Source organism: Macrotis lagotis, chromosome X (assembly GCF_037893015.1).
Source record: "Macrotis lagotis isolate mMagLag1 chromosome X, bilby.v1.9.chrom.fasta, whole genome shotgun sequence".
In the NCBI taxonomy this organism is placed as follows: domain Eukaryota; kingdom Metazoa; phylum Chordata; class Mammalia; order Peramelemorphia; family Peramelidae; genus Macrotis; species Macrotis lagotis.
The window spans coordinates 327,855,676-327,875,686 of record NC_133666.1 but is presented as its reverse complement, the minus strand read 5'-3'; the positions used below and the strand labels follow the sequence as shown (position 1 = coordinate 327,875,686).

The following is a 20,011-nucleotide window of genomic DNA, read 5'->3' as shown; positions in this document are numbered from 1 at the left end:
AGATCTTCCTCTGCCTCCAGGACCATGTCTGGTCATCGTGATCCATATCTGGCCACCGAACCCAGTTGTCTCTATAGGAGAAAGTAAAACTGATGACTTAGCACAGCCTCCTCATAACTTAAATCCAGCTCAACTTGCGTGTCATGGCATCACCTCTCTGATGTCATGGTCGTCTTCAAAAATGAAAGAGAAACATAATATTATAGGGAAATTGGGGAAAAAGGGAAGCTTTGTGTAAAAAAAAAAAGATTATGTGATTTTAGTTTGATAAGGTTTCCAGATGTCTTTGTCACCAGCCTTCTTGATTGAAGAAACTGTTTTGTGTTTATAGGGACCAAGAGTACTCTAGTTTTTTTTATCGTAACATTAAAGACAAAATGAATTAAGGAAGAAATGTGGCAGCCCTGGAATAGACTTTTGTTTTTTTAGGTTTTTGCAAGGCAAACAGGGTTAAGTGGCTTGCCCAAGGCCACACAGCTAGGTAATTATTAGGTGTCTGAGACTGGATTTGAACCCAGGTACTCCTGACTCCAGGGCAGGTGCTTTATCCACTACGCCACCTAGCTGCCCCTGAAATAGACTTTTAAAAAGTTCCTATCTCATTTAAAAGTACCTAACATATCATTAAAAAAAAATTTTTAAGAACATGGGAATCAGGGAGAGGAAAATATATTTATCTTAGACTGTATTACATACTTAGTGGCTGTTCAATTACACTGTTAACTGAAGCTTTCTTGTACCCGTTTAACAATTAGGAGTGAGAAGACTGAATCTCTACCTCTTCCTTAGTGACCAGTCCATCATTTGCTTGTGCAGTTTCTAGTTTAGGTGCCATTTTTTAGTTGGGAGCACACAACAGACTTTTTAATTTCACTATGTGTCTGGACTTATTGTTAAATAAATGTTATTGTCATTCAACACAAACTTTAAAATTTTACAGTGTTTGGATTATATTGCAGGTTCTAATTGTAGTGGAAGTCAAAGTGAGTAGATGGAACAAGAATCCCAGGATGGGGGTTGTTGATGAATGAAGAAAGTGCCTGGTTATGTTCACTATGCTTCAACAAATATTTAATGTATTTTTTAATAATTTTTGAGGAATTTGGAATGCAAAGAAAAAAGGAAGTGTTTGCTCTCAAATGAATTTACTTTGTACTGGTGGGAAGAGGTTGGAGACATGACATATACAGATATGAGCAATTTGGGGGATCTGGAAAGGATGTACATAGAGGTGGTAAATATGAATTGGGCCTTGAAAGCAATGAAAGATTCCCACTTATCTTTCTTGATCCACTCAAAATGTTGCTGTATATGTCGTTTATTCATGTCTGGCTCTTCATGACCCTATGAACCATAGAATACCAGGCCTTTCTATCCTTCACTCTGTCTTTTTAAAAAAAATTTATTTAAGGCAATGGGGTTAAGTGACTCATTCAAAGACACACATCTAGGCAATTATTAAGTGCCTGAGGCCGGATTTGAACTTGGGTCTTCCTGACTCCAGGGCTGGTGCTCTATCCACTGAACCATGCCACCTAGCTGCCCCCTTCACTCTCTTTTGCCCTTTGTCCAAGTTAATGTTTATTGTTTCCATGATAACTCTATATTCATCTTATCATCTATGATTGTTCCTTTTTTCCTCTTGCCTTCAATCTTTCCCAGTATCAACCCTCAGTTCCAGTTTTTGACTTTCCAGTGAATAGCCTGAATTATTTTCTATAAGTATTGACTGATTTGATTTCCTTGCAGGCCAAGGGACTTTCAGAAGTCTTCTCCAGCACTACAATGTAAAGGTGATACTGGCTTTCCTCCAAATCTCATAGCCATACAGGAAAAATCATATCTTTGACTTTATGAATCTTTGTTAGCAAGGTGATACCTCTTTTTTAGTATGCCTATCCAGATTTGTCGTAGCTTTCCTTCCCAAGAGCAAGTGTCTTTTAATTTAATGTTTGTAGTCAGCCATCTGTAGTGACCTTTAAACCCCAAGATTGTAAAATCTGACACTGCTTTCATTTCTTTTCTCTCTGTTTACCAGGAAGTGATGGGACCAGTTCCCAAGATTTTTGGTTGGTATGTTTCAAATCAGTTTTTTTACATGCTTCTCTTTTACACCTATCAAGAAGCTTCTTAACTCCTCTTAGCTGCCATCAGAGTGGTATCGTGTGTGTGTGTGTGTGTGTGTGTGTGTGTGTGTGTATCTAAGTTTTTTGATATTTCTCTGAACATCCTTAATTCCAGCTTTTGATTCATCCAGCCTGAGCATTTTGCATGATGTAAAATAAATAAGGTGAAAATATACAGCCTTATACTCTTTTTCCAATTTTAAACCAATCACTTACTCTGTGTTTGGATCTAGCTATTGCTTCTGCAAGAAAAAAAATTAATGATTGAGTACTCCTATGTCTGAGGACTTGCCACATTTTGTTGTGATCCACACAGTCAAAGGTTTCAGTGTAGTTAATGAAGCAGAAGTAGATGGTTTGCTGGAACTCCTTTGCTTTCTCCATAATCCAGCACATGTTGGCAATTTTGAAAACCAGCCTGCTCTTCTGGTAATTCTCCATATACATCTTGCTGAAGCCTAGCTTGCAGAATCTTAAGCATAACATTGTCAGCATGTAAAATGAATGCAATTATTTGGTCATTTGGATAGTCCTTGGCATTGCCCTTCTTTAGGATTGGGACCTAAATGAATCTTTTCCAGTCCAGTGACTACTGTTGTGTTTTCCAAATTTGTTGGCATTTTGAATCAGTACTTTAAACAGCATTTCCTTTAGGGTTTTAAATAGCTATGCTAGAATTCCAACTTCTTTACCAGCTTTCTTGTTGGCAGTGCTTCCTTCATTTTTCAGTATGACTGGCTGGCGCTAGGTCAGTAAGCACACCAATGAGGTTGTGTGTAATACTAAGAGCAACCTTGTATGCTTCTTTTATGTATTCTTGCCACCTCTTAATAAATCCCTACCATATTTGTTATTGATTATGCTCATTTTTGCATGTTTCTCTTCCTTGTATTTCTAATTTTCTTGAAGAAATCTCTTTCTCATTCTATGGTTTTTCTCTATGTCCCACATATTTCTTCCTTTTTACACCTTAAAAATCCTAGAAGATGTTCATTTATACTCTAGTTCTCTTCTAGGGCAAGATTGGAGGAGGTAGTCTGTGGGGTTTGAGAGAGCAGCCAGTCTGTTAAGTGGAATAAAACAATAGATTAAGGAAGTTCATGAATTGCCTACATATTACGACATGTTAATTCATTGTAGGCAGAATTGGCACTGCTTTTACCTGATGCTTACTCTGTGCAGGGCATTGGAACAAAGGCTGGGAATACAGATAGAGAGTTAAGGATAATTCCTGCTCTTAAGTTCACATTTAAAAGGAAGCTGAGGGGGCAGCTAGGTGGCACAGTAGATAAAGCACCGGCCCTGGAGTCAGGAGTACCTGGGTTCAAATCCGGTCGCAAACACTTAATAATTACCTAGCTGTGTGACCTTGGGCAAGCCATTTAACCCCATTTGCCTCGCAAAAAAAAAACTAAAAAAAAAAGGAAGCTGAAAAGGATGGTGAGGGAGAAGGAATAGAATGAAGAAGTCTGAAGAAAAGAGAGGCTTCAGGACTTTCCTTAAAGTGGAGGTTCTGTGAAGAGCCAGTCAATCGGAGGAAAAGGCTACTGAGGCAGAGGGTATTTCAATTATGAAAAGGACAGTAGAAGGGGGAGACCCTTCTTATGGACAATCTTGTACATATAAGTTCTAAGTAAATTTCTTCCTTCTTTGAATTATGCCTCATAGGAAGTAGTTTTGTTAGTTTTTAGTGCTCTAGTTGCCCATTTTTGTACATATTGCTTCCCTTGATAGGAGCACATTGTGTGACATTGTAAATAGGGAGTTACTTCTGACCCGGGAAGAGCTTGAAAGTCCCTCCTTTGACATAGACTGGCTCAGTGATTCTGGGCAAACCACTTAACCTCTAGCATGGGCTTAGACAGTAATTGAAGATCTTCTGACATTGTTTTCTTTTCATTTTCCTAAAAACAAGAGATTTAGACATAGCATAGATTTGAAGAACTGACTTAGCATCATTATTCAAATTGCAAGGAAACTCAGATATTATCTACTCTAATCCTGCAATCTTTACAGATGAGGAAATGTCCACAGAGTCACCCAGTGATAACTGGGCAAAGCTCTATGCAGAATGCTTTTGGCTTCTGTTTCTTGGTTATATTTCTAGCTTCTATCATAAGGAATATAAACCTCAATTACCTAGCAATGAGAACCTGTGTAAAAAGTGGAAAAATTTCTGCATCTGGATACAGATGATATTCTCCATTGCAGACAGCCCCAAATTGTCCCTGACTGTTGCACTGTTGGAATGGGCAAGTCCATCAAGGTTGATCACCCTCATGTTGCTGTTAGGGTGTACAGTGTTCTTCTGGTTCTGCTCATCTCCCTCAGCATCAACTCATGCAAATCCCTCCAGGCTTCCCTGAATTCCCGTCCCTCCTGGTTTCTAACAGAACAATAGTGTTCTATGACATACATATACCACAGTTTGCTAAGCCATTCCCCAATTGAAGGACATCTACTTGATTTCCAATTCTTTGCCACCACAAACAGGGCTGCTTATGTACACTTGTACAAGTGATGTTTTTACCTTTTTTTTTTTTTTTTTGCAAGGCAAATGGGGTTAAGTGGCTTGCCCAAGGCCACACAGCTAGGTAATTATTAAGTGTCTGAGACCGGATTTGAACCCAGGTACTCCTGACTCCAAGGCTGGTGCTTTATCCACTGCGCCACCTAGCCACCCCTGTTTTTACCCTTTTTCATTAACTCTTCAGAATATAGGCCCAGTATTGGTATTGCTGGATCAAAGGGTATGCACATTTTTGTTGCCCTTTGGGTATAGTTCCTGATTGCTCTCCAGAAAAGTTGGATGAATTCACAGCTCCACCAACAATGTATTGTGTCCCAGATTTCCCACAACCCCTTCCAACATTGCTCATTATCCTTTCTGGTCATATTGGCCAGTCTGCAGAGATGCTTTAATTTGCATTTCTCTAATAAGTAATGATTTAGAGCAATTTTTTCATGACTATGGATTGTTTTGATCTCCTCATCTGTAAAATGCCTTTGCATATCCTTTGATCATTTGTCAATTGGGGAATGGCTTTTTTTTTAAAAAAAAATTTGACTCAGTTCTCTGTATATTTTAGAAATGAGTCCTTTGTCAGAAATACTAGTTGTAAAGATTGTTCCCCAGTTTACATTTGTTTTGATCTTGGTTACAGTGGTTTTGTCTGCCATGACATCCCTTTTTTTTTTTAAGGTTTTTGCAAGGCAGATGGGGTTAAGTGGGTTACCCAAGGCCACACAGCTAGGTAATTATTAAGTGTCTGAGGCCAGATTTGAACTCAGGTACTCCTCTGACTCCAGGGCCGTGTTCTATCCACTGCTCCATCTAGCAGCCCCTTTGCAATGACATCTTAATGAAGAATTTATATGAATGCAACAGAGATTCCAACTGAAAGAAATTTTTTTTCATAAAATTTATAACACAAATCACTAACATTAATAGAGGAAATGAATACAAAATACCCCAAAAACAAATTATGTAAAGTAATTATACCCTCAGCCTAAGGATGTCTACAGAATACTCTAGGTTTAAGGGGATCCATGCTGGGCCCCTGACCTCACTTAGGTCTAGTGCTGTATTGCTCCTTAATTTCCTTACCTAGATATTCCCAGAAAAATCTCTCTGTCTCTCTCTCTCTCTCTCTCTCTCTCTCTCTCTCTCTTTAAGGTTTTTGCAAGACAAATGGGGTTAAGTGGCTTGCCCAAGTCCACACAGCTAGGTCATTATTAAGTGTCTGAGACCAGATTTGAACCCAGGTACTCCTGACTCCAAGGCCAGTGCTTTATCCACTATGCCACCTAGCCACCCCCCAGGAAAATCTCTAAAAGAAAATCTTTGGTATGCTTAATATCTAGGGTTTTCATATGTACAATATGGGTATTGGGTATTGAAGAATTTTTCATATCCTCCACTAGAATTCAAAAGATGAAAAGGATTGACATACATCAACACAATGAATTTTAAAGATCTATTTTATTCACCTTGTAAGTTAAAAGATCCTTTGTGGGACTGTGAATGAGTTCTTCACTTTGAACTTCACTTCTTCATTTTTTGGACAACTCAAGCAGCTATGAAGCCTTAGAAAGGTATAGGTAGCCTCATTGCTTGACTTTAGGTCTATATTTTCAGTGTGCCTCTTGACCTCCCTGAGAAGGAGGAGAATTTTATAGGTTAACTGAGTCATTGAAATCCAGGCACATAGCAATTGTCTTGTTGCGACTCAGACTGCCCTCCTCTTTCTCCCTCTTTCCCTTTCTTAGCCTTCCTCCCCCTTATAGCTAAACCACAGCTGCTGTCTTATCCTGGTATTGCTCCAAACCAAGGCCAAATCCTGTCCATAGACAGTCTTGTACATAGAAGTTCTAAGTAAGTTTCTTTGTTCCTTGAATTCTTCCTGATATGAAATAGTTTTCTTAGTCTTTAGTACTCTAGTTGGCCATTTCTGTACATGTTGCTTCCCTTGATGGGAGCACATTGTATGTGACATTATGAATAGGGAGTTACTTCTGACCCAGGAAGAGCTTGAAAGTCCCTCTTTTGACATAGACTGGCTCTGTGATCCTGGGCAAGCCACTTAACCTCAGTGCCCCAGCCAAACCCCCTTACCATTCTCAGTGTTTCAGAGAAGGTGTCCAATCCATCCCCTTTTTCAAAAAAAGCTTTGCTAATTTTTACATTTTGTTTTTTTCTGAAACATCTGCATTATATCGTTATGTGCTGAACTGCTTAACTGTGTTTGTGTGATATTTATTTTAACATCACTGCAGGACATTGTTTTATCTTCTTTCACTTTCATCTTTTTAGCTAAGGCCAGCCTTTTCAAAGTTTTTTGAATATTGATTTTGAAATTTAAGGTATTGTAAGTTTATAAATTATTTTTTCTTTGTCTTCACCCAAGTCTTTAATAAAAATGTTCCATAGGAAGAAAAGCATAACACTTTCTGTTAAATATTTTAAAGAACTCCTTACATGTTGATGTCAATCAATTTATTAAAACATTTATTAAGTACTTAGTATAAGATTTGGATCAGAGAGATGCTATTCTATCACATGCTCATCTGATCTCTTCATTTGCCAGGGGAACCTTCATACCTGTAGGGCACAGAGAAATCTTTCATACATACTCCCTATCCCCTATCTCCTATCTCCGGAACCTGGTGTGCTGGCAAGGAATTGGATAAGGGAGAAGTACCTTCATCTATCATCTTCTTCTTTTCACCTTCTTCCACTCTCCCCATCCACCCCAGTGAGCCCATTGCTTGATATACTTAATAAATACCTAGAAATAACTCCCAATTTTAGACCAGTCCTCAAGTGATATTAATAATCCATCTGAATTCATTTATCTGTAATTAACAAAATCTCAACCAACATACCCTCCCTGTCCCAGTGATTCTGAATTCCAGTTGTCATTATTCAAACCCTTTCTTCCTTATTCCCATACCCTTCAACCTCAGCTCCTTCAATGTCCTTCTTTAAAATTACCTATCCCTGGGGCAGCTAGGTGGTGCAGTAGATAGAGCACCAGCCCTGGAGTAAGGAGGACCTGAGTTCGACTATAGCTCAGACACTTAATAATTACTTAGCTGTGTGACTTTGGGCAAGTCACTTAACCCCATTGCCTTAAAATAAATTTTAAAAAAATTACCTACCCCTTCCACTGTGCTCTCTGAAAAGTGTAGGTAACAAACTTAATTTTTATCTTAAATCTTTTCCTTTTCCACCATTTTCATAGACTTTCTTCTTCCTGATGATCCAACCTTGTTGACCAAAAATAGTTGGAATTTCACTTTTATATACCCCAACATCCACCCATATCCCCAACTCAGTGATCTTTCCATTTACATTTAAAAGATCACTAAGTATTTATTATGCTCTTGGCTGTGATATACAATTATTTTCACCATTGTTACTATTGCTATTTCCCCAGAAGCAGATCTCTCTCTGGTTCTCTAGTTCTTATCTTCATTTCAGACAGATTTTTATTCTCTTTGGTTTCCAAGGAGCAAGATTCTATTCTAATTTGATGTTTTATGAATAGTGAATTCTTCTTGTTACTTCCTGATGAGATTCCAATAACTTTCATATAATTAATTATATCTAAAGCCCCTGATGTCTTAATTCTTAGAACCAATGACTTTCCAAGTGGAGGTTATAGTTACTTAAATGGACTAAAGATACTTTTTCTTTTAAATAAATCTGATGGGTTTTTTTTACTGTTTTAAATTGTTCTGTTTTATTCCCAAGCCTATTTCAAACCGCTGTCTCCACTGATGTGTTCCCTGATTATAGTAAAAGTTTTCCACTTAATAACATTTTGTTACCTGATTTAAAACTATTCTCTCTCAAAATATTACTTTAAGTATTTAGTGAGCAACCATAATTGCAGGCTAAAAGGAGAGAAGCGCTGACTAATTATGTCTCATTTTCTTCCAAGGGAGAACTTGTTTGGAAAAGGGGAACAAAATCAGATTGCTTTCTCTAAAGGGGAGGGAGGAGGGAAGGGAGGGAGGGAGAAAAATTGTAAAACTCAAAACCTTATAAAAATGATTAGCAAAAATTACTATTGATTGGCAATAATTACCATTGCATGTACTACATGCATCATTTTTACCATTGCATGTACTACATGCATCATTTTTACAAGGTTTTGAGTTTTACAATTTTGAGTTTTTGAGTTTTACAAATAAATAAAATTTTTAAAATTTTTAAAAAAGAAAAGAAAAAGGGGAACAGAAAGTTCTCTTTACTTTCTCCATCTCCCTTGCTCTCCAGGTCTTACTTGAATTCCAGTTTGATCATTCTGTGTACTCTGGGGTGATGGGGGGGAAAAAGATAGTCTAGTCAAGAGGAAGGATAACCCAGAAGAGGTTCTTGAAGAGAGGACCATGTCATTAGGAATATGATGCCATGTCATGCAAATGAATTGGATTTAAGTGAGGGAGACCATGCAAAGTCCCCTGCCTCACTTTCTCTTTCAGATCCTTCTGGTCCAGTGGCTAGATACAGATCTGGATGACTGGATGTAGTGGCCTTTTAAAGCTATCAACAGCTGTAAATTTGATTAAGGGAATATCTATTCAGTGCTTTAGACTAGGTAAAAAAGAAAATGACAAAGGTTATTCTCTTCAACCTAGTTCCCCCCCCCCCCAAAAAAAATCAAACTGGGAGGGGAAGACCCTAAGGATTTCTGACCCTAAATATTGGTGTAGTTGACTGTTCTTTGGGAGAGGAGGAATGATTTGTAATTAAAGAGACTTAGATAAGATGTTGATTTTTTTTTTGGTAGCACAGTCTTAGATATAGTTATTTTGATCAGCTAATATGTCAAGTGTCTATTATAATCATTCATTAAGGGGTGGCTAGGTGGTGTAGTGGATAAAGCACCGGCCTTGGAGTCAGGAGTACCTGGGTTCAAATCTGGTCTCAGACACAATAATTACCTAGCTATGTGACCTTGGGCAAGCCACTTAACCCCATTTGCCTTGCAAAAACCTAAAAAAAACCCAATCATTCATTAAGCATTTAATAATGTCTGCTTTGTGCTAGGTGCTAGGGATACAAAAACATTAAGCAAATTCTGAACTCTGATTATTATCTCCTATATCTGGAGCCAACATTTACATACATAGACAAAATAAATATAAAATTGTAAATCCAGATGGCAATTTACATTGCCAAGTGATAGCCCTACTTAACTTAAGCTATCCTTACATTGCTTCTTTTATGTTACAGTCATGTTGAGAAGATCCTCTAATCTCATCCAATCACTTTATGAAGTTTAATTTCTTCAGCATATTTTTTCCTTTCGAATTAATGGTTTATGGAATCCAAGATTGAAATTTGCTCATTTATTTCATAGTAAATTAGACTTGAGTAATACAGTGGTATAATTTATGTAGTATAGGAAAATATTGTTCACAACTTAATAGTACTAAAGTTTTTTTTAAAACTTTTGTTCACTGTGCTTCTAGAGAGAAATTACAGTATTAGCTCAGTTCTAGTAACTATATTTAATTCATAAACCATACTATCACAGAACTGTTTTATGTCAGTGAAAGCAATGCTGTTTCTTAAAAATTTTCTATAAAAATTATCATTTTTGGGTTTTGAGGCTTATTTTAAGTTGTGCAAATTAATATCTAAGCCTTATATTTCTGATTAAAATTTATAAATTTGAATATAGTCTCTGTATGTAAAATTGTCAATCTGCCATGTAAACAAAGACCTGCTCTTCTCCATCACAATATTGACTTGATCTGTGTCAGTACTACCTGGTCAGTTTTGTAATAGAACCAATAAATTCCTTTACTTAGGTCAACAAATAAGAAGATAAGAGACATCTTTGAGGAGAGATAAATCTTATGTTTGTAAACATTTTGTCTCCAACCTAAGTGGGATTCTTATCGATAGAAATTTGAAGCAAATATAATAACTTATGAACATTATCATAATATAGAACTATGTCATCTATATGAAATCTCATTGGTTGTCTAATTCTATTTTAGGACTCTTTCTCCTTTCTGTATAAGTATGCGCCTAAAACTTTGGATCAGGATTGATATTTAATGATGTCTTCTACCCATGAGTTCAGTCAGATCCTAGAGAATAAAATTTCCTGAATAAATATAACTTTGTTTCATTTTTAGCCTAAGAAAATTAATATGGATAACAGAATATAAAGTTGATTGACAATAACAAATGTCCACTCTTTGTCAGTGTCTTTTTGAAAAGCTAAATAGAATTCTTATGTTTCAAAATACTGAAGATTCAAATTCTTACATTATATTTATTGAGATTGCAAATAAGTATTGTAAAGAAGTAGAACAGGATGTATATGATAATCTATACTGACTTTTTGCTTTAATGTCAGATGAATCACTGAGTTTGTCAAAATGTGGTATTTTTGTGATCTTTAAGTTTATTTTACATCATTAATATACATTCTTTTTTTCTTCTTTTAAGCATAATTTAAGCCTTTTTTCCCCCACCCAGGAAAAAAGAGGATTTTTTGTTTGACCTATTTTATGATCATACAGAATCATAAATTTAAAACTGCAAAGGCCTTAAAGGCAATTTTCATCCAATCCCTTCATTTTTAAGATTAGGAAGTAGACCCTTTCTGGAGAGCAATCTGGAATTATGCCCAAAGGGCAATAAAAATGTGTGTACCCTTTAATCTAGCAATACCACTACTGGATCTATACCCTGAAGAGATCATGAAAAAGGGTAAAAACATCTTTTGTACAAAAATAGTCATAGCAGCCCTGTTTGTGGTAGCAAAGAGTTGGAAATTGATTGAATGCCCATCAATTGGGGAATGGCTGAACAAATTGTGATATATGTGTGTTATATTAGAAACCAAGAGGGATAGGATTTGAGAGAAGCCTGGAAAGATTTTCGTGAACTGATGTTGAATGAGATGAGCAGAGCATTGTACACCCTAATAGCAACATAGGGGTGATGATCAACCTTAATGGACTTAATCATTCCATCAATGCAATAATAAGGGACAATTTTAGAGTACCTGTGATGGAGAATACCATCTGTATCCAGAGAAAGAACTGTGGAGTTTAAAACAAAAGACCTTCAATTTTTTTTAAAAGTATCTTATGTACAATGTAATTTTGCTATCTCTAATATTTTATTTTCTCAATGACATGATTTCTCTCTCAACGCATTCAATTTCGATCAATGTATAGCATGGAAACAATGTAAAGATTATCAGATCGCCTTCTGTGGGGGGAGGGGTTGTAAAATTTAAAACCTTACAAAAATGATAGGTGGTAACTACTATTGTATATAATTGGAAAACTAATAAAATATTTTTAAAAAGATTAGGAAGTAGAATCTCAGAGAAGTTAAGTGATTTGCTTATGCTGTTACAGGTGTAAGTGGCAGAGACAAGATTTGATCCCAGGCCTTGATTTCTGATATTTTTAGAATTATTCGTGAATTGCTGTGGCCTAAAAAATTTACCAGGTGGCATATCATATGATAATGAATTTCTCTAATTTAAAGCTAGATTGATTCTTGACAATCAGGCATGAGATGACATATATTAATTGGACCATCCTTAATCAAATCTGCCCCAATTTGGTGAGACTTTTCAGTGTCCATCTTCTTTTTATTTAAAAATTCAACTTTATTTTGAATTCAGTTCTGAGTTTTCTCCCTTCTCTCCTTCCCTTTCTGATTGAAAAGTTGTGAGAAATAAAGCCTGTTACAAATAAGCATAGTCATGGAAAATAGATTTCTTCATGAGCCATGTCAGAAAGAACCAGACATTTACTTCATTCTACACTCTTGAGTCTTATTAGCTCTGTCTCTAGAAGTGGATTTCCTATTTTGGGATGAAAATTTTGGAATTTTGATTGGTCGTTCTTTTAATCAATCTTTACCAATATCTTATGCTTACCAATATTACTGTGTTTTTTTCCTATACTTTGCATCATTTCAAATCAGTATTCCAAAGGTTTCTTTGAAATTATTCCCTTCTTCATTTCTTTATACTCTATTCCAGTTGGGGAAAGGAAGACCCTCAGAGTTTCTGGCCAAAACAGAAGCAATTGCTATTTACATTCACTCAACTAGTCAGGGCCCAAACAGAGACCAAGTGTCTTGGATTGGTACCTTTTGTTGGTCACTTTATGAGAGACTGAAAGATCTGAGTATAGTTTTAATTTCTTTGCATCATATATTTTATATAATTACAAAAGACTTATAAGTGACTATCATTGGAAATGGATTGATGGATGGATGGATGGATGGAGGGATGGATGGATGGATGGATGTTGCTTCCAACTTAGTTATTGTTTGGGCCGTGACTCACTGAGAGTGAATGTAAATAGCAATTGTTTCTGTTTTGGTCAGAAATCCTAAATCTTCCCCTCCGAGACTGATTTTTTGATTTTTGACTAGGTGAAAGAGACCATTCTTTGCCTTATTACCTAGACTTAATCAGTGAATAAATGTTGCCTCAGTCAAATTGAGGTGTGTTAAAGGTCCTAACTTTAAAAAAGGTCAAGATTTTCCACTGTGTCCAAGGGCTATCTCCAGTTGGCCTGAGCTATATCTTGCTACTGTACCCACATAGCTCTGGAGGAGAAAGTAGTGACTTTGCATATCCTTTCCTCACATAAATCCAATTCACTTGCACAGCATGGTATTACACTCCTGATGTCATGGTCCTCTTGGAGAACAATGGACAAACAACAAGAAGATGATTCTGTTTTCCTTTGCCCGTCTTTTTCAGAATCCAGAGTGTCTCCCATGGTATAATGAGACATGATTGTAGGGCTTCAGTGGAGTTTGAGGGTGTGTGTGTGTGTGTGTGTGTGTGTGTGTGTGTGTGTGAACTAATCAGACAATATACAGAGAATATTATATGCAAGGTATTACTCTAAAGTTCAGGGATTGTTGTTGTTTTTATATTTAACCAACATACTGTCATAGATCTAGCTAAATGACTATTTGACTTCAAACTTGTAAAAGTTAGAGCTGGAAAAGACCCCATAGATCACCTGTCCAACCCTTTATTTTAAAGATGAGGAAAAATAAGTCTCAGAGACCAAATGCCTTCTTGAAGATCCCAATGTGTTTCAGACTCAGGAACTCTGAGCTCAGGTCCTGCATTCTGTTTCCTAAGTCATCACTCTCATGATAACTAATTCCAGGGTTTTGCTCATTTTGTAAAACTATTCGTTAGTGTATTTTATTGAATAGATACTGTAGAAAACATTTAAAATATTGTCATCATTTAGTTTTAATTTCTTTGGGTCATATTCTTTATATAATTACAAATGACTTAAAAGTGACATAGTCCTATCATTGGGAAAATTCATAGGAGCTGATAGTATTTCATAATACATCTAGAAAGACTTTTTAAAAATGAAAAAGTTTTTTATGAAATTTATTCTAGGAGTGCATTCTTGAAGTGCTTCCCAAAGTTTTAATACATCTAAAAATAATGGTCATTAAGTCTGCTCTCATGATTTAGATTTGTCATTTTTAAAGCTCTTACAGCTAGTCAGGAGAGAGAGCATGTAGCAGTAAAAGAACAGGGATGGATGATGATGCACGAGGAGCATGTTTTTTATTCTTTTAAAAAGTACCTAGACTCTTTATTTATCATTTAATTGTCTAATGCTGCAAAAATGCCATTAGCCTGATTTTATTACATAAAGTAAAGGAGAAGCTACCCAGGTAGATTTTCACTGAAATGCACTATAAAGAATTCACTGATGCTTATACCCTTTTTCAATTATAATGAATATCTTTAAGATGAAATTTTAATTTCTTAATGTTTTGTAGATTTCCTTATTAGTATTATGAAAATTTTTTCTTGTTTAATGTAATTTAATTAAAAATTAAGTTTAAAACTATAAAGTCATACATACATGCATATGTGTTAATCTGAGGCCTTTCATCAGGATATTTTTTAAGCTGTTATAATCTCAACAGTTTATAATTTTAGTGTGCAATTCATCTTAAGGCCATTGTTATTATAATGATTGATTACACATAATAAACTTTAAAATTTGGTATTCTCATCTAAATCATGTGAATCTGAACTTCTTTGGACTGCAAGTTTCCTTATATTTAAATGGGGAGGAGTCAAGCCATTTGATTTCCAAGGTATAATCCTAAATTCTGTTTTTAAGAAAATTCAGTAGGCTTTGGTAATAAGAGGAGTCAGGTAGTGCAGTGAATAGTGTTCAAGGCCTGGAATCAGAAAGACTTGAGTTCACATTGAAATTCAGACACTGATAGCTATGAGACTCTGGGCAAGTCCCTTAACCTCTGTTTGCCTCAGTTTCCTCATTTGTAAAGTGCAAATAACCACTTATCCACAGGGTTATTTTGAGGTTCAAATGAAATAATAATTGTAAAGTCCTTTAGCACAGTTCTGGCATATAGTAGGCACAATGTCAGTGTTAGCTTTTGTTTTGTTTTTGCAAGGCAGTGGAGTTAAGTGACTTGCCCAAGGTCACACAGTTAGGTATTTACTGTGTGAGGCCAGATTTGAACTCTATTCCTCCTGATTCTAGTACCTAATTATAGTTTCTGGTACTATGTTAGCTACTACTGAGAAATTTCATTAAGCTCTTATATTTTCATAAAGCTCTTACAAAATTAATAGATTTTGAATTGATTTGGATTGAAATATTTATTAAATTCATGGTCTGCAGTTTTAAGTAGAAAACAATGTAAATATGGGCAAAAACAAAGCATTTAAAATTAGAACTTTAGGGTGACAGTCTACTTTGGACATTTCTTGGTCAGGTTTTTTTTTTTAATTAATATAAAAATTTGAAGGGATAGTACTTTTATCCTATGATAATTTGTTTTCCTACTTTTCTATTTTTGGTTAATTTGAAATTTTGTGCTTTTGTTTTTCTCGTTACAGATTTTGAAGGTGATTTCTCATGAAACTGATTTGAAGTGATCTTGGAGCTATTTCTATATTTATATATTTTAAAGAATTTTTGCATATTATTTAAAGTGCCATGAGAAAATTTGCATATTGTAAGGTGGTCCTAGCCACCTCCTTGATTTGGGTACTTCTGGATATGTTTCTGCTGCTTTACTTCAGTGACTGCAACAAATGTGATGAGAAAAAGGAGAGGGGGCTACCTGCTGGTGATGGTGAGTTAATTTTTATAGTTTTGAAAAAAAATACTGCTGGAGCATGCTAAAATTATATTTGTGAATTTTTAATTTTTTAAATTTTTATGTTTTTGCAAGGCAATGGGGTTAAGTTACTTGCCAAAGGTCTCACAGCCAGGTATTCATTAAGTGTCTGAGGCTGGATTTGAACTCAGGTCCTCTTAACTCCAGGGCTAGTACTGTATTCACTGTGCCACCTAGCTTTCTCTTTTGTGCATTTTAAATACTGAGTTAGGAAAATGTAGGTACTTAGTCTTAACAAAAAATCTGTTCCCAAATAAAATAATAAGGTCTTGGCTTTATTAGCTTTTTGATAAATTCTTCCAGCAGTTAAAGGCAGGGAAAAGCAAAAATTTAGGGAATTTAGCTATTATAATATTTTGTACATTTATCATTTTATTCAAATAGTATTAAAAATTCAATATAGTATAAAAGGGTAACTAATTAAAGTGATACTCACTTTTTGGTCACATCTTTAAATTAAATATACAGAATTCTCAGTTACAAACATGAGAATGTTCCCAGTCTCCTATCTCATTCTAAATAAAAAAAAGTAGCTTAATGATGAGAATTCTGGAGAGGTCAGGCCACTTTTCTAACTAGAACAACTTTGATCTTGCCATTTAATATCAATCATGGGATCTTGTGCTTGCTGTTGAGAATACTACAACCTTTGAAAAGCAGGGGTAAGATCAGCAGGAAATCGGATAGAGCAGATAAATGAAGTGCAAATATAAAATTATTCTGTTTAGGTTATCAGTTATCTATCTATCAGTTATCTATAAGCTACCATATTGCCATGCAGACTTAGCAACCTTAGTTTTACATTCCATGTATTAGAGCATCATGATTTCCTTAGCATGTCAAGTGTTGTTAGAATAAAAATTATTTAACATTTTTGTAACCAGTAATTCAACTGTTCAAACTTTAGATCTTTTATGTTGGGTTATGGGATATGTAATTTGGAATTTTTAAAAGGAACTGTATGTAGTATGTCAGTTTTTCCTAAAGAAATTTCAGTGTATCTTCTATTTTTGGTTGTATTTATATCAACTTTTAGTTGCTTATACTAGTGTACTCAAAGCTATAATAAACATGAGCTAATTCTTTGCATATTTTTGGTTTTGTTTTTGTTTGTGGGAAGCTTTATTGTTTTTTTTTTAACATTTACTCTAACTTTGTGAGAGACAGGAATGGTGGATACAGGGTCAACCTTGAAGGCAGGAAAACTTGGCTTTTGGAGGAAAATTTGGCTTTTGACGTATACTAGCTGTATGACTAGGGGCAAATCATTTAACCTCTCAGCAACACTTAAGACATTTTAGCACAAAGTTGTGAATCTGCATAAGTGTAGAGAATTTCCATAGCTGGAGTTTCCTATACTGTTGAAGTCACAGGACCTCCCCACTCTCTGTCTTGATTTTAATACTTCTATTTCTGCTAATACTTTCATTTAGAATCAAAAGCCGCCACCCCCCACCCCATGTGGGTGGGTGGTGGTGGTGGCATGGTGGTGGTGGCATGGCGGTGATGATGATGATGATGATGATGATAATGATATTTGTCCTTTGTTCTCAAAGAAGATAATGATATCAGGGAGGTATGGATTTAATTGGGAGGTGGGGTACTGGGCAAAGTCAACTAGCCTCACTTTTTCCTTCAGAGCCATCTGGGTCCAGTGGCTAGATTCGAGGCAGTCAGGCTTAAGTGACTTGCACAAAGTCACACAGCTAGTGTCAAGTATATGAGACTGGATTTGAACTCAGAGCTTCCTGATTCCAGGTCTCTGCTGTTCACTGCTCACTGTATACACTCACACACAGTATACACACATACATGAACATAAGACACATACACATGTATGTGTGAATGGATATACCCATGCATCATAAATATGCTCCCTTGATATATATATATACACACACATATATATATGCATATCTATATCTATCTATCTATATCTGTCTGTCTGTCTGTCTATCTATCCATCTATATATATGACTATTCTAGAATAGCTTCCCCATGAGATAACACTCTAAATACTTTTTGCTGTTCTCTCTCTCTCAAAGGGGCTAATCTTAACTCCTTTAGATTGCTTTTATTTAAATAAAGCAAAAACAACACTTCTACCTATTTTAATAACCTTTATATTCATCAGTTTTTCATTGTGATAAAAAGATAAGCCAGTTTTTCTATTGTTCACATCAATCTTGCATTGTTTTTCATTCATAGTGGAACAGTTTTGTCTTTATCTTGCTAAAAATCTCTAACATTTAAAAACTAGAACTCTTAGTTGGATTTTTAAAAAATACTTCCTTAACAACTATCTCTTAACTGCCAACTTGACTAAAATAGATATTTGATTTATCTAGATATCTAGTATAAGTCTTGAAATTACAGTTCTCTGAGATTTGCCAAGCAACTTTCTAAAACAAAGTTAGAAATTTAAACATATATTAAATAGATTTTCTTTTTTTTTTTAATTTGGTGTTTGTGGAATTCACAATTCACCAAAAATTGATTATATTATCTGACATTTATGTAACACTTTGTAGTTTACAAAATGCTTTATCCCAGTATTGAAGAATTGTCTCAGGAAAGGTTTACAACTATAATTGTTAGGTAACTTTTTCTTATTTTCAGTTGTAATTTATGTTTTTGTGGAATTTATCTCTTATTGCTGTATTTGCAGTCTGGGGCAAAGTTCAACAAAACTAATAATTTCTTTAGTGTGATCTTTAGTGATGACCTTTCAAGTACATGGATATAACTTTCGTGTATTCAGACTCAGCATTCCTAATTTCTTGTTATACTTTCTTATTTAATTCCTCCCTACTTAATTTCAAGTAGGCAATACCTGTAGCTGAGCACTTTTGGCTCTCATTTCATTAAAAGACTCAGCCGTAGGTACGTACTATATGTAAGACATTCTAGGTGCTAAGGATACAAAGGTCATTAAAAAGTAATCTCTCTGGGGGTGGCTAGGTGGCACAGTGGATAGAGCACCGGCTCTGGGGTCAGGCATACCTGAGTTCAAATCCAGCCTCAGACACTTAATGTATCTAGCTGTGTGGCCTTGGTTGGGTAAGCCACTTAACCCCATTTGCCTTGCAAAAAAAAAGTAATCTCTCATGTGGAGCTTAATATTTTACTAACAGATATCTGATATGTATGTATAAGTATAACATGGTGGAATGGCTTGGGGAAAAAGGGCATTAGAAAAATTTGAAAAGGGAGAGAACACTTCTAGTTTCCCATTAAGAAACAATACTTGAGCTGAGCCTTGAAAGAGAATTCTGAAAAGCAGATATGAGAAGGTATATTCTAGATGAGGTATTGTGGAGAGTTAGAAATAAATGGTAGCTATCTGTGAAGATACAATGATGGGCAATATTATCTTTAGTTTGAAGAACAGTCAGTTCACTTTGAATAGAACACTGTGTAAGTGGAAGCACTCTGAATGTGGGTTGTAACTAAGTGGTAAAGGGTCTGCATACTTAACTAGCTTAAAGAATTTCTATTTTGTCCTGGAAGAAGTAGACTTTGAAGGGCACTGAAGCTCTGGAAGGGTTTTTAAATAAGGAAATGATATGTTAAGACCCCATGGATTGTAATTATTAATATTATTTATGAAGGGTGGTTTGGAGAGGACACAGCAGAGACAGTGAGATAGCTAAAAAGCTATTCAGTAGTCTAGGAGAGAGATTGAGATAAATAAGAAGTTCGCTTTTGATAGGGGGCAGCAACACTTGACACACATGGAAATGATTATGAAAAGGAGTTTGAGAAGGAATTCTTTCAGGTATGAGAAACCAGAGAGAAGTTGTGAAAGCCCAGGTAAGAGAAAACAGTATTTTGGATAATTGAATAATAGGAACGATACCATTAAAAAATCATTAGTGAGGGGCAGCTAGGTACTGCAGTGAATAGAGCACTGGCCCTGGAGTCAGGAGGACCTGAGTTCAAATCCAGCCTCGTACACTTAATAATTACCTAGCTGTGTGGCCTTGGGCAAGTCACTTAACCCCATTGCCTTGCCAACCCCCCCCCAAAACAAACAAAAGTCATTGGTGAGGCTTACTGTACATGTGAATAACAAGATGGAAGACTAGACTAAGATTTCTGATCCACATGGGCACATGGAATTTGAATCTAGTCTCAGACACTTGACGTTTAATAGCTGTGCGACCTTGGGTGAGTCACTTAA

At 35.7% G+C, this 20,011-nt stretch overlaps 1 protein-coding gene across 1 annotated transcript in view; it reads left to right on the top strand.

The window, feature by feature from the left end:
• Positions 1–20,011, top strand: part of GALNT1 (polypeptide N-acetylgalactosaminyltransferase 1) — a 159,274-nt gene that overhangs the window by 42,972 nt on the left and 96,291 nt on the right. Inside the window, exon 2 of the mRNA XM_074199497.1 lies at positions 15,545–15,783. Within this exon, the coding sequence (XP_074055598.1) occupies positions 15,645–15,783 (139 nt within the window). The 5' untranslated portion in view covers positions 15,545–15,644. The remainder of the gene's footprint in view (positions 1–15,544; positions 15,784–20,011) is intronic.